This window comes from Scatophagus argus, chromosome 24 (assembly GCF_020382885.2).
Source record: "Scatophagus argus isolate fScaArg1 chromosome 24, fScaArg1.pri, whole genome shotgun sequence".
Lineage (NCBI taxonomy): Eukaryota > Metazoa > Chordata > Actinopteri > Scatophagidae > Scatophagus > Scatophagus argus.
Genome location: NC_058516.1, coordinates 3,691,814 through 3,713,792, shown reverse-complemented (window position 1 = coordinate 3,713,792; position 21,979 = coordinate 3,691,814). Strand labels below are relative to the sequence as shown.

Here is a 21,979-nt window from a genome sequence, read left to right as displayed (position 1 = left end):
GAATCCAATCAGTGTGATTAATTATTACATATAAAATGAGTGATATTAGCAGTTAAAATATCATAGCCCAGTGTTTAAATATGTGAATTTATAATGAGTAATGAAAAACAAAAAAATGATCTTAAATATTATTATATTATTATTAGCTATAAGGTTATATATCAACTACGGTAACCGATAATACAATTTTAAAAATGAATAAATTTTAAAAACTCAACTCAACTTCCAATTGGTTCATCATTTAGCCTTTTTCCCCTCTGTGGATCTGTCTTTTTTCAATTGAAAGAGGACAGAAAATATTTGGTGGATTTATCTGCCTATTATTAACCTGTTTTAATTTTTATTAGGAATCTGTACACGGAAGTCTGTACTCGTGAGATAGTCACGTGGCTGTTTTCCTGCCAAAGCAGTAAATATCAGGCGACCTAGCAAGCAGCCACAAGCTATGAGGCTACTCCCTGTATCAGCAGAATAGACAATGTTCTGTCGTCCTTTATCTAATTTAGCCAGTTAACAGCCTGGCGTCTATTGGGTGTGTGGTGTATTCCGATTTGCGATGAACCGACAGTTTCACTTTGTGTTATAAGAGAGACTTGTCCACTTAAATCTGTGGTGACTTTGCTAGCTTGACAGGTTAGCTTAACGCCAGCAAGCTGAGTTAGCGTCTAAAGCAGGCGTCGTTGCCAGTCACTATGCAAGGGGAAACCACGGCCATACGAATCACGGAAAACGAAGGCAAGCTGGATGTATTTCCCCAGAACAGGACCCCAAGCTCGGGGAGAGCAAGTGCCAAAAGCTGGCAGTATAGGTGATTGATCTTTTATCCCGCTAACGCTCATATATTTAAGCTAATTTGATTTAAGACGTAACCTTATTTTGTTTACCTAGTCAGTGAGGCACCAGCAGCATGTTTGTGATAAATTCACCCCGTTCACTTTTAATGAGTGACCAGTTTTCTCTTAAGTTTATGATCATATTACCCTCCTTGTTATCAGACGGCTAACGATTAGATCCCATTGTCCCTTTGGCAGATGTGTCAGTGTAAAGATCAATGACTGATTTGTCCACGTTCCTGTGTGATTATGGGTGTGCTGCCAGTCCAGGTATTTTAACGAGTTTTTCATTGTTTCATTGCCTTTTGCTTGATAACCTCCTGCCAGTGACCACATGGAGAATATCGATGGATACTTGATGAAATACACCAACCTTGTGACAGGGTGGCAATATAGGTAAGTTTTTGTAGCGTTTTTATGAAATATAATGCCAACTTAAAACGTATGGTTTCCCAATCGAGGGTAAGAACAAAGAACTCTTGACAGGATCCACCAGCTCCCATCAGACAAATTCATAATTGTAATCCAGTCTAATCCAATCCAAGTAATGCTGTGGTGGTTTGTTGTGGAGATGGACACAGATGGACACATGGTGGCTGTTGTTTTCAGGTTCTTTGTCTTAAACAATGAGGCGGGCTTGCTGGAGTACTTTGTCAATGAGCAGTCACGGCCCCAGAAGCCCCGCGGCATGCTTCCCCTGGCAGGGGCCGTCATCTCCCCCAGCGACGAGGACTCGCACACCTTCACTGTCAACGCAATCAGTGGAGAGCAGTACAAGCTCAGGGGTGTGTATGTGAATACAGACATTTACTTCTTGACATTTATGTATAACAGCTGTGTAACTACTGTAAAGTAGCCTAGTTTCTGCTGGTCACCCCTTGGCCCACAGTGCATCATATTAGCTTGTTGTTTGTGTGCTCCTGTCTGAGCTTTCACTTGCAGGAACACAGCTTTTCACCTTATCATTGCTTCTCAGCTTTGTTTTTATCTCTGGGCTTACTGTCATCATCATCCATCAGGTTCATACAATATTGATCTGGATGTTTTCCATTAACTGCAGGTTGATGTTGCAGAAACATGCAGGAATTGATGCTGAGTAAGGTTATCCTAGAGTAATGGTAACAAGGTTTTGCTCACTAGCTTTTCTGTTGTGCATGTGTCTCTCAGCCACCGATGCCAAAGAGAGGCAGCACTGGGTGAGCAGGCTGCAAATCTGCACACAGCACCACACAGAGGCCATGGGGAAGGTAAGGTGGTGTGTGCTTGGCATGTATATCAGCACATATTAATGGAGGTACACAGTGATGTTTGCATTGTTCCTGCAAAATGCAAAGGTGACCCTTAAAGGTCTACGGCACTGCACTGTATGTGTGATGAGCCTCCTTTGAAATCAAACATAAAAATGTGACTCTGCCTGAGGGCGGATGAGATCTTGACAGTCTTCTGCTTCCTGTTTTCCTTCCTCATATGCCTAAGGAGTATAAAACAGAGCCAGTGTGAGTGCAAATATGTGCAAGCTGTGAAATATTAATGTTTATGTACAAACGTATCAGGTTTTGCCCTGTGTGTAAGCACTGTAATCACAGGTATTGATCTGGATATTGACCCACAGACTAATATGCTAGCCACATTCTGTTTGAGTGGTCTTGAGTTTCATGAGAGCTAAAACACAGATTTCCCAGAGGTTCTCTTTTCAGGAAACGGGAGTTATATTTAAAAGGTGCGCATTTTGTTCCAAAATGACAGCACTGAATTTATTGCGGATGCATGTAGTGTAACTGACTGAATTGACAGTCCATAAAAAAATGCCTGTGAGGAGTGTTTAACATTTGTCTCAAGATATTTCTCTCAGAAAGTGTCCATGGATATAAACATAATGAGTTATATTCCAACAACAGCTAACATTTTGCATCTCACAGAGTAATCCCCCACCCAAGTCCCGGAGCTACTCTATGGTGTCTCAAGGCAGTGGCAGCTCCCCCATGTCTCTGCGCCGGCCCAGCCAAAACCCCACCTCCTTATTTGGCTGGTCGCAGGTCCACAAGGGCTCGTCACTCTACTCCAGCAAGAGGTCCCTGCTGCCAGACCACTTGCTGGATGCCAGAGAGGTACAGTAAGCCAGAGACACTAGTCTGTTAGGTTAACTTCCAAATGTGGAACATTTAGTTTGTTTTTTTTTCTGAATCTGTTCACAGGATGATACAGGCTAATAAACTAAAAATGATACATATTACAAGCAACATTATGTCCCTACAAAATATTCAGTAGTAAAAGTTAAATATTCTAGACTTAGTTTACAGGAGGGCTTTTGTTGAAATAGGTGTGTGGAGTCATGAACACACATCTTCATGTTGGCCCATTTGTGTGATATAGATTGTCCACAAGAGGGTGTTGTGGAGTTTCCTTTAAAGTCAGTGGACTACAGCAGCATAGGACCCAGTTGGGATCAATCATGCAACTTGCTGTCTGTGGATCGTCACGACATGGCAGTTACTTATAGGGATTTTCAATGTTTGAGCTGAGCAATGAATAAAAACTCTGTCTTTGCTTACAATTTGATACCAAAACTGACCTCGTGATTCTCCTTCCAGATGATGAGTCAGGCACAGGGCCAGCACAGAGACCTGATCCAGAGCATTGAGGGCCTGCCTGCAGCCCCGGGCCTTTCCCCTTTAGACCAGGATCTGCTGATGCTCAAAGCCACTTCCATGGCCACAATGAACTGCCTCAACGAGTGTCTGCACATCCTGCACCTGCAGCAGGTGGCCAGGCAGAGAGGCTCCCTGGGAGGTCAGTGGAGGAGGGTGTATACGGTGTGGCATGAATGTGGCGATTGTTCATGCTTTGTCTTGGTTCATCTGTATACTGGTAGGCTATGCTAACATTGCTGTCAAGGAGAAAAGAAGACGTTTGCGTAGCTTTTTGGAGTCCAACAAATCAGGCCTGCACCCTGTGTAACAGCTTGAGTTGGCCTGACAGTGGAATTATTTTGCATTATTGATAGGGAACTGTACCTATTCTTACCACCTGTCTCGAAGGTAATGAGATCTCAGAAGGTTAAAATATCCATCAGCAACACTTTGAGGACAGAATGCACCTCTAAATCAGCTTCTTGTTGAAAAACATCCAGTACAGTTTTAAATAGAAATGTCTAACTTCCTGACATCTTGACCCCTTCTCTTTTAGGATGATTTGAAATGGGAAAATGTGGGACTAATGTCCCACATTTTCATAGCATCTCATTACTTAATGCATATTTCATGAGGTCAGACCAATCGCAGCAGCCAATCAGATTAAGCTGTCCGACAATACACAAGGTGAATTTGAATGAGATCTGCCCACCTTTAAACATGCATTAAAAAATGCCCAGGCCATACATACTGAGAGGGTTTAACCAATCAGAGGATGGGGATGTTTCCTGTCGGCGGGGCCAAAGTATCCTGATACTCGGCTCGTCAGAGGGGTTGGGTTACACTCTTTTGGTCTAGGGCAGCTGACGAAGAAATAGCCATCTGTCCAGTCAGCAGCCAGGCGGTCATCAAACGTAGGCTGAGTGTAGAGCTACAGGTGTCCAGCTGTGAGTGTCGGGGGCGCTTGGGAGGGGGGGTCAGCACTGTGAGTACCTCTGAACCTGCCACTGTGTGCTCCCCGTACATGGCAGGACCCACCATCGAGTGGCTGGAGCCCAAGCTGCCTGACATCCTGAAGAACGGCAGCAGCTCCCTGGGCAGCTTTACGACAGGGGAAGGCCCGCTGGAGGGGAGCCGCCTGGAGCTCAGTAGCCCAGAGTCCTGCAGCTTCTCTGGGGTAAGACCAAGGGAATGGCAACCACTCTCTTTCGGGAGCAAGTTGATTTGCCTTTTTTCTCCTTCATGCCATAAACTATTAAACTGATATTTTGCTTTTCAAAAACTTGGTAGAGCAGTTATGTAGTCTCCCACAGCATAACAGCCATCAGTTACATTCAACCTTATTGCATCCCTCCCTGCTCTCTCTCTCTCAGGAACAGGAGGACATTGATGCAGAGGATGAGGTGGAGGACTGTTTCACAGACAAAGAAGAGGACCTGGGTGTTGTGGAGGAGGAGCGCAGCGTCATCCTACACCTGCTGTCCCAGCTGAAGCTGGGCATGGACCTCACGCGGGTAGGTCGAGTTCCATGTACCGCCAAGCAGCAACAACACTCCCCCCTCACCAGCTCTATACTCCTTTCTTCTTTTTTTTCTTTTTTCTTCAGGAGGGGTAAACTAGTTAATCGACCACTTGTCTGAATGTTCAGGAGTCATTGTGAGTTCTGTTTTTCAGTGTTCGCACAGGCTGAGATCAGCACTTCTTGCTTTCTAATTACTCTCCCTGGACACACACTTAAAACACCAACAGTTGAGTCCTGGCTGGACATTCTATCTTCCAGTGTCAGTTTGTTCAAGTATTTGGATATCCTCCTCTTGGGTTTCTTGATTTATCGCAGTTATCTGGTGGATCCACTGGCTCACCTCAGATGAAGATCGAGTAGACACTGTGACCCCGGGGTCACGTCACATCGTCACTTGAGCCATTCATTGATGGTAAATACTGTGACAATCCACCAAAAAATAATAACCACATTTATTTGGACTCTCCTCACAGGTGGTCCTCCCCACCTTCATCTTAGAGAAGCGCTCTCTGCTGGAGATGTATGCTGACTTCATGTCACACCCGGACCTCTTTGTGGCCATCACCAATGGCAGCAGCCCGGAGGACCGCATGGTGCGGTTTGTGGAGTACTACCTCACCTCATTCCATGAGGGCCGCAAGGGTGCCATCGCAAAGAAGCCCTACAACCCCATCATCGGTGAGACCTTCCACTGCTCCTGGAAGGTACCCAGAAGACCAGAGGCTTCCAAAGAGCCCTCACAAGGAAGCCCTGACTCGGCCGCCTCCCAGGACTCCTACCAAGTGCGCTTTGTGGCGGAGCAGGTGTCACACCATCCCCCTGTGTCTGGTTTCTATGCTGAATGCCAGGAGAGGCGAATGTGTGTGAACACACATGTGTGGACCAAGAGCAAGTTCATGGGTATGTCCATCGGAGTATCCATGATCGGGGAAGGTAAGCCAGCATCATTTTTCTGCTTCACTGAAAAGTAACCTGACTTATATCTGAATGCTGCATAGCAGAAAATCCAACAGAGCGGTCACGTAAAGAAGTAATTAAAAATGAGCAACCTGCGACTGATGGTCATCTTATCATCTTTTGCTCTTTCCAGGGTGCCTGTATTTGCTAGAACATGATGAAGAGTACACTTTCACGCTGCCTTGTGCATATGCACGCTCCATCCTCACCGTCCCCTGGGTGGAGCTGGGTGGCAAAGTCAACATCAGCTGCACCAAGTCGGGCTACTCGGCCATCATCACTTTCCAGACGAAACCATTTTATGGTGGCAAATTACACAAGTGAGTTAATTTAGGATTGTAGGTGATGAAGGTGTTCACCAGAAATTTGGGAATAAAACAGAATCCAGTGAATGAACACATGAACACGTAGGTGGGGGAAAACAATATTAAGTGGTGTCCTTGAATTTATGTCATTCTCCTGCCTACACACAGAGTGACAGCGGAAGTGAAGCACAATGCCACCAATGCGGTGGTGTGCCGCGTACAGGGCGAGTGGAATGGCATCTTGGAGTTTAGCTACACTAGCGGGGAGACGAAGGTGGTCGATGTCACCAAGCTGCCTGTCAAGAAGAAGTGCGTTCGGCCGATTGAGAAGCAGGGACCGACCGAGTCCAGGTCAGAGTAGTGGCATGTTTTGCTTAAATTGCATTTTGAGTTCTTTGTTTAGGGCCACACTACAAATGGTGGACTTTGTGCCCTGCAAGAACAAGAATCGGTTGAATGCCTCCATGTTGTCTCGCTCCAAGGTTTTGTGAGAAGTTGCTGAAGTATTTTCCTCCTTTCAGGCGTCTGTGGCAGCATGTGACAGAGTCTTTACGGCAGAAGGATATCGAAAAAGCCACAGAGCACAAGAGGCTTCTCGAGGAGAGGCAGAGGACAGAGGAGAGGCACCGCGTTGAGACTGAAACCGCTTGGAGGACCAGATACTTTGACAGAGAGGTAAGCTTGTCGACCACAGTGGAATAATGACTTTGCTGCTCCTCAGTCCTTCTGTTTTTTTGTTGTTGTTTTTTTTGGTGTGTTTTTGGTTTTGTACAACATAACACCTTGATGGGATGCCTGATTCTACTGTATGTAATAAATTTGACCGACAGAAAATTACATAAATAATATTTTGGCACTCGTCTTTTTGTCCTCCAGGGTGAAGGCTGGGTCTATCACAAACCACTTTGGAAAAACCCTGCATTCAAATCCTAGTATCTTCAGTCCATACTTCTGTTGTTGATATTGTAGATTTGGGAATGTGTGTGTGTGTGTGTGTGCATGAGTGAGTGTATGTGTCTGTGCGAGCACACGCGTGTGGTTGACGGCTATGAAATGAGAGCATGACCTGCACTGACATTCAGGTGAATGCAACACGGGAGACGGCGTGACTGAAGGTGTTCTCAGATCTCACTCATGAAGTTCACAAAGCCTATGAGTACATGTTTTTGTACTGCTGATCCGTTTTTGTATTTTGCTTCTTTTTTTTTTTTTGTTTTTTTTTTTCAATCCACTGTCAATGAAAACTTGTATAGCTAATGGTACTCTACACAGCCTTAAGATAGTCTGATGAATGATTCTCCAAGTCTGAGTTCTGCTGATCAACACAGATATGGTTCTTCTACTCTTCTTTTTTTATAGCTTTGGTATCACACTTGTTCAACATAAGATATCCAACATAAAAACCTACATAATTGGAATACTGCCTGGTAAATGTAAAGCTGTGAAACTGTGATAAGTTAGGTTTAGTTTACTGGAATGTAAATTTGCTGTACATGATCATCTATGTTAAAGCGCCTCAAAAAGCAAACATTTTATGTGGAAATAAAACTAAGAGAAAACATTTTAGGTGCTAGATTTTAAAAGTGAAAAACTCATCGATGGTTTTCATCAGATTTTATTGACTACAATCAAAAAACTCTCATCAGATTGTTGCTTAAATGTTGCTCGACCCTGACTGGTGCACGAAGGAATGTGGCGAATTATGTTGTGTCTACTTTAAACCCTTGAGAAGAAAAACGACATGAAAATTGTTTTTTTGGTCTTTTTGGTTTTCTGGGCTTTTTAAAATACAAAAACATTTAACCATATAGACAAGCCATTTCCACTGTCATCGAGTACATTTACCCAAGAGTAGCTAATCATCATATGCACTTTTTACAGATGAATACTTTTCCTTTTTAAGACTTTGTAGGAAACTGCATCTGAAGTGCACTAATTTGTCTGAGTTATTTAATCCATATAAAATCTAAATTGGTTTCATGGGGGATTATGTGTCTTCGTTAGCTTCCGTCATTACTGAAAACTGCTGACTGGCTGCAGCAGGGACATATGACAGTTTTATTGATCTTCTTATCTAAGCCATGGCAAGAAAGTCAATAAGCATAATTCCCAATAATGCTGACTTGTTTAACCCTTGTATGTTGTTCGGGGCTGTGGGACCCGTTTTCATTTTTTATGAAACAACACAAGTTTGCAGCATTGTTGGAAAATTCAAGCACTGACACCTGCCTGCTCTCACATTCCTGCACATTTTACCCTCTGTCTTGATTTGCTCATACTCTATCCCAGCTGCAAAGTGGAGGCAACCCTGATCCTAATGTCACCATTGATGAGCAGCTGATGCCCTTTAGGGTGCCATGGAAGCTGACCTGAATGGGTTAAATTTCTAATGAACTTCAAATAAATAAAAATCCATAGTTATGAAAAAACTTGCTTCATTTGTAAATTTGTTGAATTTATTTCCACTAATATCTTGATTATTGTAGTGTATATTGACTGTAATTGGAATGAAGTAAACATCTGTTGAGTATTTTAATATAAAATTGTTTTTATTGTCGACCTACTAACACACAGACTGAATAACAAAAATATGAACACCACACAAGGGTTAAAGAGGGCTCACCTCTGCAGTTGTGCATACTGAATTTATTTCTAAATTCTTATCTATTTTTGGTTTGCTGCTGCATTGATATTGTTGCACTGACTAATCCACACTGCTTGAATGGCATGCTGTAAACTATCAGACTAATAACCAAATTTGAAATGATCAAATTGTTACATTCGAATGAGTCGTGTGATTGCGTCTGAAGACTGCTGCCCCACCATTCATTCATTCCTTTTTAAAAGCTCTGTGGTTTTGCAGTGGATGTTAAAGTTCCTACATGCATGATTGCAAAGTCTCCCTGTTCACACTGACTGCAGGAAGCATCCTCCCTCTGTGTCTAAATGTTTGTCGTAAAAGCTTTTAACCAGATTTGCTTGTTTTGTAATTGAAGATAAATATTATTTTCTTTGAAAGTGTGTTTATCCCCAATGTTGTGCTTTCATTGCTCTCATTTTTAGTATCAGGCAGGATAGTTTGTGTTCCCTGCAGACAGAGGAAATCCACCCTGCCATTGATAAGCTACTCCCTCCACGTCCTGGTGCCTTATGCGAACTATTTCTGTGCGTGTCTTCCAGCTACGGAGCACAGCGTTTTCATTAGTTATTCACCTGACCGATGCAATGGCGTATGTAAAATTTGTGTGTGCTTTGTTTTTAAGAATCAGTGCTTAATGTCAAAGAGTTGACTGTTGAGCACTTTTACCCTTGTTCTTGATTGTTTCTGTTTTGTTTTTTTTTTGTTTTTTGTTTTTTTGGGGGGGTTGAATTCTATCGGCTGTCTTGCTCACATATGAAATGCACTGAAATTGAGGGAAGCCTGATGTTGTAGAAAAATGAACGTGTGACAATAATCAAATAAATTGCATATCAGTTGTATACTGTGTTAGGACTTGTCTTTTCAAATCAATTTGGCATCTCAAGGCTTCCGGAAACTTGGACTACACTGAACGAGATGTGTGGGGCCATTCCATTTACATGCTTACTTTAGCAAAAAAGTGAGAGTTGAGGTGACATAAACAGTAAAACACTTGCACTTGTACCTGACTCCTGATGATCCGGTAGATCCTGGTGGTGAAGATGGTGGTTGCAGACAAAAGATAAGAGTCAGCGGATGACATTGCTGCAGCAGCAGCAACAGCTCCAATGCCATAAGCGAAAACATAGGTAGGGGTAAAATGGTGAAGAGTGATGGGCAACACCATGGTCCACTCCGCTCGCTCATATGGAGAGGGAGAACCGTATGAGGTGCGGTTCCACTCTGAAATATAGGAGCAGAAAAACAGCCAACAGTAAATACTGGATTTACCAGTCTGGAATGGGGACAGGCCTGCAAAACATTCCTACCAACCTGTCGAAGCTGCGACAGCTCCAATCAGCACTGATGGGATTCCAGCAATGATGACGACTCTTGCTGCTACAAAACAGATGATCCTGGCTGTGGTGGTGGAGCTAGAGGAAAGTGTCCTTTGATGGAAGTCCTGAATTGCCATACTGCCCACGCTCTAAACAGTGAAAAATATGAGTTAAACCATTCATCTGCAAAACCACCATGATCGAGCACTCAAAATGCCACATTTAGACAGAAGTAGTGTTATTCATCTCACCATGACCAGAAAATCATCAATCCATCTCCTGACCTGGTGAGAAGCCAGGGGGTTTGATATGTGTGGCTGATATACAAGAAAGTCCCTATCTGATTCAAGTCACACAGAATACTATTTGAGAGAGGAAGATAGCTTAATCACGAAGTGCCACTTTGGTGTTAAATAAGTACGATACAGGAAGTTGAGGAATGAGCAACATTCCTCCAAACTCTAGGTCAATCTATGATTCAGATCAGTCCTTATTCCACACGTTTGTTATCACTAAAGGAGTCTGCATATGTTCCAACAAACTGTTAGAAATTGCAGAGACGTGTCTTTTAGTTAGCCCTGATATTTTCATAAATATTCCATTATTGGGTGAGTAGTAGGTTTCCTGTCAATCAATATACCTGCTGTCCTTAAGGCAGAATATAATTGTAGATATAAAAAGAAAGAGTTTTGACATTTGACAGTTTAAATTTTTCACTTAAATCCTGAAAGCTTCTTAACACACCATCATTCATAATATCTTCTAAACAGTGGATTCCTGGTTTATACCACTGAGGTGAAACAAAGTGCTCTCCACCAGACTTAAGAAAACTGCTACAAAATACTTGAGTACTCACATGCCATTTAGATGTCCAAATGTATATTCTTTCTAATTTCCAGAATGAAATAAATATCCAAAACATCAAATCATCCAAAAATGCCAGCATGTCCAGGAATTTAATATTTTATTTTATTTTTCAGACCAAGCATGAAATCAATTGCAATAATTCTTTAAAACCTTACACAGAGCGTTCAATTGAATGAATCCTTTTTATATTCTTCAATGAATTAAAAAAAAACAAACTAAAAAACATTCACTCTGGATATTCCTGTGTTTTAGTGCTCTGACCTACAAGGACAGTGGACATCACTGCTGGTAATAAACTGGTAGATACAATCAAGTCCTGTCCTGGCAAATTGATTGTCTTGTACAAAAAATACATTGAAATAATGATTAAACACTCAGCGGTCAGACGCACAGGCAGCACAGAGACAGAATTTTCTTGTGTAAAGTAACCGACTGAAATATTTTTGTCAATAAGAAGCAAACTGCTGTGTTTACAAATGCTGGCACTTTGATTGTGCTGCAGAAACATTCAAATTAGAGACAAAGTTAAAACGCATTCCTTGTGGAGCAGGATGGTTGTTGCAATGTTTGAGTGAATGATACTTTAATATTTACTCAACAATATAATTTGAGGTCTTTAATTTGCATTTATAAAGTACAATTTATGAAGTACAAGGAAAATAAAGTTTATTAATTTTGCAAAACAGCAAGCTTCATTTTGTTTTACGCGCTGATGCTGCAACTGGAAAAAGTGAATGAATTACGGGGGAAAGTGGATTAAATGCGTCGTCCGCTTGGACAGAAAACCCTTTGCATTGTTGGAGTCTTTGCCCTCGTGAGTGACGCGAGTGCAGGGGTTCAAATCAAAGCCAGTGATTTGACTGCTTTCACTGCTGATCTGTCGGTCCTGTGCAGGTGAGCCAGGAGCTGCTGCAGCTGATCAGAGATGGGTGGACGGGATGAAGGATGGGGGATCTTCTCATGTGGGCAGGTGCTCTTTTCCTCATAGCTCCTCCGCATCTGTTCATTTGCAATGAGTTTCTGGTTTCAGATTAATGAACCTGTGCTTTATTTCTGTGACATGTTCCACGTGTGCTGCGTGCAGGGATGATTCCGAGTCCTCAAGTTCAGCTTCTGGTTTCGAGATTCCCAGTGACAGGTGGGTTTCTTCAGTCTAACTGTCACTGGATCCTCCCTCCAAAACATCCGGTGTGACTCTTTCAGGTGCTGCTCCCGTTCCTGATGACCCACCTGTATGAAGTGATCTTGAACATCATGAACGGCAAACTGGCCTCCAGCGCCCACATGTGGCACCACGACAGCTCAGCAGCCTGTGCTTTCGTGGCCAGTGCACGTTTTCAGCTCAAATTTCTCTCTCCTTCATGTACATGCAATCATCATATTACAAAGACATTACTGAGAGCGTTTACATGCATGAAAGTCTGTTGCAAGTCAACGCTGGTCTGTGTACTTGTTATACAATTCTACAACATAGCGACATTACTTGTTGTAGTTGTTACAAATAGTAGTTACTACTACTACTACTACAATGGAGACTGTGCGTCCAGCAGCCCAGCCTGTAGCTATCAGCCATCAATGTATCCAGGACTTCTGATGTTGTAAAATATGTCTTCTTTCTTCTGTCATTTTTGAAATGAAAAGCGAGCTAACAAGCCCAAATTTTATCTGTACCTCCGTCACTATGTGACATGGGCAACATCTCGGGAAGCCATTGTTTGTGCAGGAGGCGGTGCATGTGCGTGGCAGCGACGGGGAGGAGAGCCTGTCCGACAGAATCAGACAGGCCGAGCACCGAGCCTTTAACGCCGTTCTGGGGCTGGTGACTGGCAGCGGCGTCACCAGTGTCAGAAGAAACAGTTAAAAAAAGCAGACGGCTGACTAGAAAACATTAAACGCATCAGCTAAAGTGAAGATATTAACTCTCTGCTGTCTGACCGTTAAGTTTGAGACAACATCCCCTTAACTATAAGACTTGGTGGTCCTGCGTGTGTCCTGATGGAGTATGTTAGCATAATTATGACCTTCTGAATGTCTGTACAGCTGATGGTGTTAATTAAACTCATCTGGATCAATACAAGCAGTTGTTTTTGTGACATTTCTGTTTTAAAGATGCCAGTCAGCCACAACATCCTTAAATCTGTTAATGAGAAAAATCAATATGATGTGAGCGGTGTGTGTGTGTCTCTGTGTTCACCTTGTACCAGAGGACGGAGGCCCAGCCGCATGACCACAACAGGAAGAGATAAGTTGCTGCATCGAGAACAACAATAAAAGAAGCTTCATTTTCAGCCAAATACTACAAAGAATCAAACAGCCTAACAAAGCTGTAAATTATAATAATCAGAATTTTATTAGAATGATTTCTCACCAAATGTGTGAGCACTACTGCCAGACTGTGCTGTTCGACTCCTCCGTGTCCATAACTGCGGCCTTTGTTCCCAAAGGGTTGACCTTCTGAAGCCTGTCATGAGACATGACACCAATAAATCAACTATTCAGTAGTCAATAATAATTTGTTCAACATTTATTTATTATGGAAATATTTTCCAAAGCAGGAAGAATGCCATTTTTCTACTGAATCAGTTTTTTCCTCACTGTCCTAATTTTAATCATAATGATAGTAGCAGAAGTATCAGAAATAGATGTTGTGGTAGTATTACTCTTAACAACAGAAAGTGTGATCTAAGGAGACTCATATTTATTTAAATGTATGTATTCAGCAATGAGGTAATCAATAATGTATGTATGGGCCTCCTTACTCCAGGTAAGCTATTTTTTCTGTGTGATGGGGTCACTGCCACAGGTGAGCTTTCCGTCATTGCAGTGAGTCTCCACGTGTTCACTTGATGCTCTCCAGCCTTCATTTTTCTCTTCTGGGACGAGGAAGTCTTACCAGTTCTGCAGCCGTCCCACGCAGGTCTTGGACGGGTCGCCGATGCAGGCTGCTGCGTCCACTCCGCTCCTCGGAGATCAGTTGGGGAGGTCGGTCAGCTGGACCACCACGTCCTGACAAATGGAGTAGAAACCATTTAATCAATCAAAACTATTTTCAAAGCCTCTCATTTCAAATGTTTGAGTTGAGTTGTTTGCATCTTTAAGATAAATGAAATCCGAGGTTTGCTTTGGGATACTCTTTCCAGTGTGGTCAGGGTCTAAACCTCCAAAGGAGAGCGCCCAGGAGGATCCTGATTAGGGACGTTAATAACGACTCAGTTCCTGTTAGATTCGAATAAAAAGTTTAAACTCAGACTAGGCCACTAGTCCAAAAGTAAGGAAAAAAACGCAATCCAATTTAAAAAGTTATTACAGGACGCGTTTGAGAGGCAGCAGTTACACGGCATTTTTAACTTCACTAACGGATGCTCGTGTCTTATGAAGCAACATCTGACTACGAGGACATGACCTTTCAGTGTGGATTATAGCAGCATGTGGATTAAGCGCACCTTGTCGCAGCCAAGCAACATGATAATAACCGACGTGCGCGCTGTCGCGCCGCTTGGTAACGCCGAGTGAACCAACCGAGTCCGACCTCTGCATCTTGTCTTGAAGGGAAGGGAATATTTATTACTCACCGTTAATGTTCCTCGTCGTGTTACACGCAAGAAACCATAACCATTGTCCATAAATCCACGGACAAACATTTCACCAATGCAACAACGCAGCGTAAGCCAAGTGCAGCAGTAAGAGTTAATTAATGGTGCTCCTGCACACCTGTTTTCTTCTTCTACCGCGTTTTGCGTCCAGCCTATTGGTGCATTCCCATCAACTTCTGCTCCACGCACACTCACATAACTCTGCACTTACTTCTATTAACTAATACTCTAATGTCCTACTCCTGCCTGGTGTTCATATTCTCTGAAAAAAGCGCGTTTCCACGAAAGAACCTACTCGTGCCCTAACCTGTGAGATCTCACCCACACCCAGTCAACCTGTCAGTGTCGATATCGTTTATTCCTGTATGCAATAATGTATCCTTGCAGTTTGGACACTCCCTTTAGTCCGCTATTTCCTATCTTTCTTGCCATAACTGATTGATATTCCTGTTTTTATTCTTGTATTTCTACCTGTGCTCTCACTGTGTGTTGAATCATAGCACAAAGGTGATAAGGTCCTAATGGACAATGCGGGGCTCTACATACACTTAGCTGTAGATGATGGCCCTTACATGGACAATAACAGAAAGTTAATAATCAGGTTTATTATCTCAAAAAAGCAAACGAAAAAAAACAACCTTAAAAAAAGTTTTATCTGTACAAGTGGTCTCACGAAGCCGAAAAACGTCGTAAACAATTTATTTATTTAGATATTCCGGAAATATTCTGTTATACTGTAGATTATTGTAACACATAATTTGACAGACACAATACATTTAAAGGGAACTCAGATTCAACATTTCATTGGCCCTCTGAACTAAAAACTTCTCTGCACCTCTTTCAAAACTTTAATATACAAGTACAATATGTGTGAAAAATTAAACCAAGCATTTCTTGAGTTGAAGAGAGATGTTTTTGTTTTTAAATATAATTTCCTCTCTCTTCCCACTGCATAAGTAAACAGTATACCATGTATATGTACTCTAAAACTGTGACACAAACACTCGAAAGAAAACATGTTGACATACAGCAGCTCATAACAAAACACTCACAGTGCTTGGTGTGGATTATGGCACATCAATCCTGTATTATGTGATTTCACATCATCATCATCATAATAATTATTATTATTATCAGTAACATGATCAGAGAACATTTTGGAGGTATGACAGAATAAACTTATATAAACATATAATATTTGTCTGTTAAGGCATGGCATGAGCAAAGAGGTTAACAGCCATCTACTGCATTGCTTCATCACAGTTGCAATAAAAGAAGTCTGTGAGCATAAGACAAACCACAGACACAAAAACAAAACATAACCAGCACTGCAACATCAGGAAATGGGACCAAGACTGAGTAAATGTTACATGTTTGTCATGATTGATATTTGAGACCTCTGACACACAAGACAGAGATACAGTCTTTGGTCACAAATCAAATATTCTGCTGAGACACAACACATAACAGAGAATCAACGAGATATATGTCTACCACTGAGAGGGATTAAAATAAATTATTAATCTGAAAATCTAAAATATAAAACCTTTCATCTCTTGCTCCTGTTCAATATGATCACATCAAATGTTAAATATACATATACTGTTTTAACTGTATATTATTTGCTTCATTAAGACAGCTCTAGAATGGCTCTTGATAGACTGCACCCCCTTCTTTATATAGCTCTCTATAGACATCTTTTCCTTTTGAATGTCAATAAAATAAATCTTAGATCTCGGTATAGAATAGAACAACATGATGACAAGCAATAAGGTAGACTGCTGCTAAAGTATACATTCAACCCTCAGGGTATAGAGCCATAAGAATGATGATTTTCATGTTGATATTTAACAACTAGAAAGATACAATAAGAGACCTACAGAGACAGGAAGGATTGTTTTGTATTTTTAGGAGACAACACTTAAGTCACTTCACTTTTTGCTCTTAAATGTTTACAAATGTTATCCGTACCCTGCAGGTATCTGTATGGCATTTGGCTTGGCTTACAGACAGAAAAATCCAATCCTCTCACACGTGGGACTCGTCCAGGTCCAGGTCAACAGGGGAGAGGGGCAGGGGAGACCGTCGGGGTGACCGGCGGGGCGAGGGAGGGTACAGCAGCGGGGTGAGGAGGGGGTTCTCTGTGCCATCGTCCTCGCTGAGCTGCAGCAGGGTGTCGCTGCGTGGCAGGAGCGCCGTCGTGTCTTCATCCCCTGGACTTTCTCTGATCCTGGGCGGCCCCGCCTGAGGGGGAGGCGGGAGAGGTGCTGGTGGCAGTGGAGGTGGCGGCGGGGGGCCCGGGGCCGGAGCCGTGCCGAGCACAGGAAGCGGCGGAGGGAGAGGAGAGGAGGTGCGGGATAAGGGGAGAGGGGAGCAGGTTCGGGATGGAGGTGTTGGAGTGGAGGGGCGGGAGATGGAGGGTGGAGGGGAGAGGCTGCTGCGGAGACCCCACTGCTCTCTCTTCTCCTTGCTGCTTATGGCTGGGGGGACCTGGGCAGGAAGACACTTTGTTCTGTAGTTTCAGCTTGTAAAATAATGACCCTACCTATCAATGAAAAGTGGTCTTAAAGGGTCAGTTTACACAAATTACACAAAGGTCCTCTCTCTGCTCCTACCTGTGTGTTAGCAGGGCTGTGCAGATCTGCAGTGACCGTGGCCGAGGAGGATGAGGGCACTTCCAGTGTTGGGGACTTTGAAAGGGCAGGACTGACCTTCCTGTCCTCAGCTGGAGCCTCCATTGAGCTTGGAGCGGACGGCTGCTGGCCTTGACTCTCTGTAAAGGTGACTGACCGCTTTTGGTCTCCATGCGCTGTGGGCACAAACGCATGCGCATGTGGTCAAAACAGAGATGAGAGCCTTAGCCGGCGACTCGCTAACAACATCAGCACCACCAAAGAGAGTGGAGGCAGGGACGGGACGGGAGGGGGTAGGCAGAGACTGGGAGGGGATGCAAGACAGACATGCAGAGCGCCCTACTGGGTGAGGTTGCAGAGAAAAGGGGCGGGCCGTTGCAGGGTGGAGAGGAAGGGTTTAAGAGGTTGTGTCTCACCTTCACAGTCCAATAAAGTTTCTTTATTGTGAAACAAAAGGCATGAGACAGAACAGAGTGAGAAGAGTCAGTCTGGTGACAGGTGGTACAAGGAACAGCATTGGAACAAAGACAGAGGTCATGAATGGGGAAGAAGGGTCAGTTCAAGTCAGCACACACACAATAAAAGATCATATTTTAATTGGAGATTTATGTTTAAACTGTATGAACAGTCTGGATTTGGCATTTGTGTGCTTGATCTGAAGTGCAGGGTAAGTCAGGCCATTTTTCAGTGAAATCACTTTTTTCAAATTTTACCATCATCATCACTTTCATGCAAACGTAAAGTCACAAACACTCCCCCCCACACACACACACGCACGCGCGCACAAACACACACACACACACACACACACACAGATGAAGGCCCATGTGCTGTTACCCAGTGGTTTGTTCTTGGGTTGGATGCTCCTGCGGGTTGTAGACAGCCGTGCTCCAGATCGCCCACGTGGTTCATTCTTTGGAATGGACAGTAGGGGGCGTCGCAGCTGCAGAAACATCACATATAAATATTTCCTTACTCATGCAGGGAGGTTTTTAAGTTTATTTTCACTGATGTCCTTACCTGTCTGAGGCCTCGCTTTCGTCCTAATGGAGGCTGGATCAGAAGGTTCTGCTGGCCCGGTTCACTCTGCACACTGGCAACCCTGGTACAACCAGATCAGATGGACACACACACACACACAATACACAAAAAAATACATGAGCATGAAGGGACCAAAAGGCCACTGCAACCCCAGCTGTGCTCGCTTACTGACCACATCTTTTCCCACAATAAGATGCCGCTGCTACTCTACCCACTCACTACACGACACACACAGTGTTTACAAGACACCCAATCACGGTGCAGAAGAAAACAGTGCTGCTATGAACTGTACACTGAAAACACAACAAGGGATAGTCGGGACTGGAGTAGCAACGCTGACAAAAGAAACTTATGTGACTTATAGTTTTTTGTTTTTCCTTTCATGCATTTAAATTTCAAAGTCATCCAATTATGAAATGGTGCTGGATCAGATTCAAAGTTCTCAAAAGCAAAAGTGGACAAAGAAAACAAACAAGCAAATAGAAAAAGGGTCCTTCAATTACTAGGGTTGCCACCCCAGTTCCCTCTTGCCCCAACAGATTGGTATCCAGAGTAGGACGCCCAATTTGATCAGCGAGAAGCCTGATAGACACATAAACAGTATGAAACACCATGGCACCAATGGGAGAGAGGCTGACTTTGTTGATGGCATATCAACTATAAAGACCCACAGCTAAAAGAGGAGAAACAGAGGCAGAGCTCCCTGGCCCCAGGGCTGAGGAACTGCTTTTTTTTTTTTTTTTTTTTTAAGGGTGTGAGGTGGGGGACCTGGTTAGGATAGCACAGCAGATGAGCTGAGAAGATGAGGGTCAGTGTGGAACTCAAAAGAAAGTTGGTGGGGGTAGGGGACAGAGACAAGGCACACTGGACCCACACAGAAAGAGATAGAGACAGGTAAGTTGGGAGCGGGGTGAGGGGAGGTGTAGTGGGCCAAGGCGATTTGACTGGATGTGGATGAGTGATCAACGGCGAGGCGGCCAATAGAGGAGGCCGTCCCGAGGCGATGCCCCTCCCACTGGCGGACAGATGCAAGAACGCACCAATGGGACACACACAGAGAGAGGGCCACTGTACCTAGAGAGGTTACCCTCCTGCAGAAGGCCCTGGGACTCATCTAGCACATTGGGTTCACTGTAAAAAGGGGGGCGAAGGGGGAGAATGGGAGTTTAGGGAATGTAGATGAGATCCATCAAGTCCCTGAGCCGCGAGAGCGGGGCGGGAAGACAGGGATCTGACCACCAACTTCATTCTTACCAAGATACAGAGTCTTAGCTACTTCACAATGCTGCTCTGAGACAACTGTTGAGTAAAAACATTATAAATCAACAGAGATAAACAGAAATAAATGACTGTGGTTGTGGGATATGGCAGGTTTCAAAATTCTACATATTACATAAATAAGATTTCAATCATATATGAACATTTTGTGAAGGATTCGCTGCTCTGGAAGCAAAAACAATCACACTGGGTGAACTCAACTCAAAACCCTTTCTGTCTAAAAAAGAAACTACACTTCAAGTTAAACTTCCTGCTTGTTTGTACTTGTTTCAGTCTGTCTTTGTGCATGCATGTGTGTGTGTGTGTGTGTGTGTGTGTGTGTGTTGGGACATTACCTGTGGCTGGGCAGCATGGTGGTGCGTGGGGCCTCAGGCTGTGAGGCCACTGAACCAGTGGCGTGGCTGGAGAAACGGCGCTGTGCTATCACCCTGGGCAAGAAGGCCTCATGCTCGCTCACCACGCTGGGGATACTTATGGAATCATCTGAGGGAAGACAGACAAGGAGTTAAGTTTGAATTTCTACATGTCAAATGTGAAAGAAAATAAAAAGTAAAACAAATGTTTCTGACTTTCTTCATCATCCTCATCAGTGCGACTCAGCGTGTCTTGAGAGGGTTGGCGTGACGGTTGGCTGTCCTGCTCCCAAACTGTGCCGGTGCCCGTGTTGGAGCGTGACATTGTGGCCAAACTGAGGCGATAGGCAGATGTAGAGGTGCCCACCGTGCTGATGGACGTCTTGCCCTGGTAAGCTGTTGGGTTTGAGCCGGTCAGACAGAAACACACAGGCTTAAATAGTCAAGCTAAAATTCAAAAAAAAGATTTTGAAAATAAATTCAAGGAATGGTTTTGTTGTTGTTCCACTAGTGTCTGACCAGAGCCACTGTGCACGGCTTCCTTCAGGATCTTGAGTTCATTGTTGAACTCTGCAAACAGGGAGCTCTTGCAGAGAGGTCGTGGAATGAAGCGTCGCTCCAGCTGGTCAGCGATGTGGTGACGTGCTGTGATCTCTTCCTGCGAGTCAGCGGGCTGGGTCAACAACTGCACACACACACATGTACATGGACCAGTTCGGAAGACAAAGACCCAGGCAAATAGTACACAACTGCACACCAAATGAAACGATTCACTGCTCCTTTACCTTGCACTGTATGAAGGGCCTCAGCAGCACAAAGATAGGGATACGAGTACGGACAATGAAGTCAATGAAGTCCCAGAAGGCCAAGCCGCCGACCTTTCTCAGGGCCATCTCTTTCACCTGCAGACTTAGTCGGTACCACTGGTTCCCCAGTGAGCGCTCAAAGCAAACCAACACAACCTTCAGAGCTGCAGACAGAAGGAAGAAGATGAAGAATAGTAATAAGAATGAAAGAAACTATAAAATGCCATCACTTCTCATTCCTACCCAGATACGCAGCCTGGCTGGTGGACTCGGCTAATCCCTCTCTGCGCAGATCCTTCCCTGTGTCACCTGGGGTGGAACAGTGAGCCGGGGAGGCGTCCAGCATGAAGTTTTTGGTGCGGGAGGTGGAGATGATCCGCGGAGGCAGGAGGATGTTGATAACCGTCTGGAGGAGCAGGAAGATCTCGGGCGGCTCCAGGTGGGGGCTGTCTGCAAAGGAACATTGGAACACAAATAAGTTAACGAGCAAATGGCTGTCTTTATGTCTTTACACCTCAGCTACAACCACAGTAAGAGTTCGCTGCCCAAAACAGATGCCAGTAAGTGTCTACCTTTGCTTCCAGAGCCCACAGTGAGCACAAAGGGAATGAGCAGGTTGAGCAGCATCCCCTCTCGTCTCTCCTGATTGGTGAAAGGTGAGATCACATGGCTGAGAGGAAAATCCTCCTTCAACGCCTAGAAGAGTGAAAAAAACAGTGCAAAATTTTGACAATGTGTAATCAGTGTTGCTGACTGAGGAGTCAGATGAGCTGAGGAGACGCCTACCTGGATCTGCAGAGCAACCAGTCTGACCACTGCTGTGCTGAAGGGCAGTGGAGGGGACAGGTAGGGGCTGAGGTGGAGAAGAGGAAGCCCGTCGGCCACACTGGAGGGACCGACCACGCCCATCACCTGACAACACACACACACAGACAACCTCAAAGAACAGTTATTACTATACAGAAAGGTTGGTGCCTTCTTGTGTGTGTTTCCATACCAGGTTGACACAGACGTTGATCAGGGAGCGAAGGTGCGGGAGGAAAGAGATGATTGGCTGTCGCTGCAGGGTCAGGCAAATCCCCTCGATAAGGCTGCTGGCTGCCTCCCACTCCACCTGTCTCCTGGAGAACACACACACCCATGCCAACACCACACATGCCCCCATGAATTTTTAAAAAGACTAAAAACACAGATGCCTCATTCA

At 44.1% G+C, this 21,979-nt stretch overlaps 3 protein-coding genes across 21 annotated transcripts in view; 1 reads left to right on the top strand and 2 right to left on the bottom strand.

Annotated features, from left to right (window-relative positions):
• Nucleotides 1-10,122, bottom strand: part of LOC124055634 (nck-associated protein 5-like) — a 139,607-nt gene extending 129,485 nt beyond the window's left edge. Inside the window, exon 1 of the mRNA XM_046382599.1 lies at nucleotides 9,892-10,122. The gene's annotated coding sequence lies outside the window, so the exon portion shown is untranslated. The remainder of the gene's footprint in view (nucleotides 1-9,891) is intronic.
• On the top strand, nucleotides 396-9,727 carry LOC124055635 (oxysterol-binding protein-related protein 11-like). 2 transcript variants are annotated; one of them, XM_046382608.1, is made up of 13 exons: nucleotides 396-808; nucleotides 1,161-1,229; nucleotides 1,443-1,618; nucleotides 2,001-2,080; nucleotides 2,753-2,941; nucleotides 3,425-3,623; nucleotides 4,495-4,640; nucleotides 4,837-4,977; nucleotides 5,459-5,918; nucleotides 6,076-6,262; nucleotides 6,416-6,598; nucleotides 6,769-6,922; nucleotides 7,124-9,727. In XM_046382608.1, the coding sequence occupies exons 1-13, from the start codon at nucleotides 693-695 to the stop codon at nucleotides 7,178-7,180; spliced, it is 2,157 nt and encodes a 718-aa protein (XP_046238564.1). In that variant the 5' UTR covers nucleotides 396-692; the 3' UTR covers nucleotides 7,181-9,727. The 2 variants fall into 2 exon arrangements, with proteins under 2 accessions (XP_046238564.1, XP_046238565.1); XM_046382609.1 differs by lacking the exon at nucleotides 2,753-2,941.
• Nucleotides 10,123-15,333: 5,211 nt separating the features above from the next.
• Nucleotides 15,334-21,979, bottom strand: part of LOC124055640 (protein unc-80 homolog) — a 37,138-nt gene continuing 30,492 nt past the window's right edge. For 12 of the 18 annotated variants that reach the window (XM_046382616.1, XM_046382619.1, XM_046382617.1 and 9 more), the window contains 14 exons: nucleotides 21,773-21,896; nucleotides 21,562-21,687; nucleotides 21,348-21,471; nucleotides 21,019-21,225; nucleotides 20,755-20,939; nucleotides 20,489-20,654; nucleotides 20,186-20,365; nucleotides 19,952-20,099; nucleotides 19,413-19,469; nucleotides 18,318-18,399; nucleotides 18,135-18,240; nucleotides 17,714-17,734; nucleotides 17,280-17,473; nucleotides 15,334-17,154 (listed from right to left, as the gene is read on the bottom strand). In XM_046382616.1, the coding sequence (XP_046238572.1) occupies nucleotides 16,693-17,154; nucleotides 17,280-17,473; nucleotides 17,714-17,734; nucleotides 18,135-18,240; nucleotides 18,318-18,399; nucleotides 19,413-19,469; nucleotides 19,952-20,099; nucleotides 20,186-20,365; nucleotides 20,489-20,654; nucleotides 20,755-20,939; nucleotides 21,019-21,225; nucleotides 21,348-21,471; nucleotides 21,562-21,687; nucleotides 21,773-21,896 (2,182 nt within the window). In that variant the 3' untranslated portion in view covers nucleotides 15,334-16,692. The remainder of the gene's footprint in view (nucleotides 17,155-17,279; nucleotides 17,474-17,713; nucleotides 17,735-18,134; nucleotides 18,241-18,317; nucleotides 18,400-19,412; nucleotides 19,470-19,951; nucleotides 20,100-20,185; nucleotides 20,366-20,488; nucleotides 20,655-20,754; nucleotides 20,940-21,018; nucleotides 21,226-21,347; nucleotides 21,472-21,561; nucleotides 21,688-21,772; nucleotides 21,897-21,979) is intronic. The other 6 variants (XM_046382618.1, XM_046382622.1, XM_046382632.1 and 3 more) reach the window with 3 other exon arrangements.

Bases quoted from the DNA above. Each gene is read 5' to 3' on its own strand.
- LOC124055635 (XM_046382608.1), top strand. From the start codon at position 693: ATGCAAGGGGAAACCACGGCCATACGAATCACGGAAAACGAAGGCAAG. The intron at 2,942-3,424 runs GTACAGTAAGCC...TTCTCCTTCCAG, and splicing joins ACTTGCTGGATGCCAGAGAG to ATGATGAGTCAGGCACAGGG. The intron at 6,923-7,123 runs GTAAGCTTGTCG...TTTGTCCTCCAG, and splicing joins CCAGATACTTTGACAGAGAG to GGTGAAGGCTGGGTCTATCA.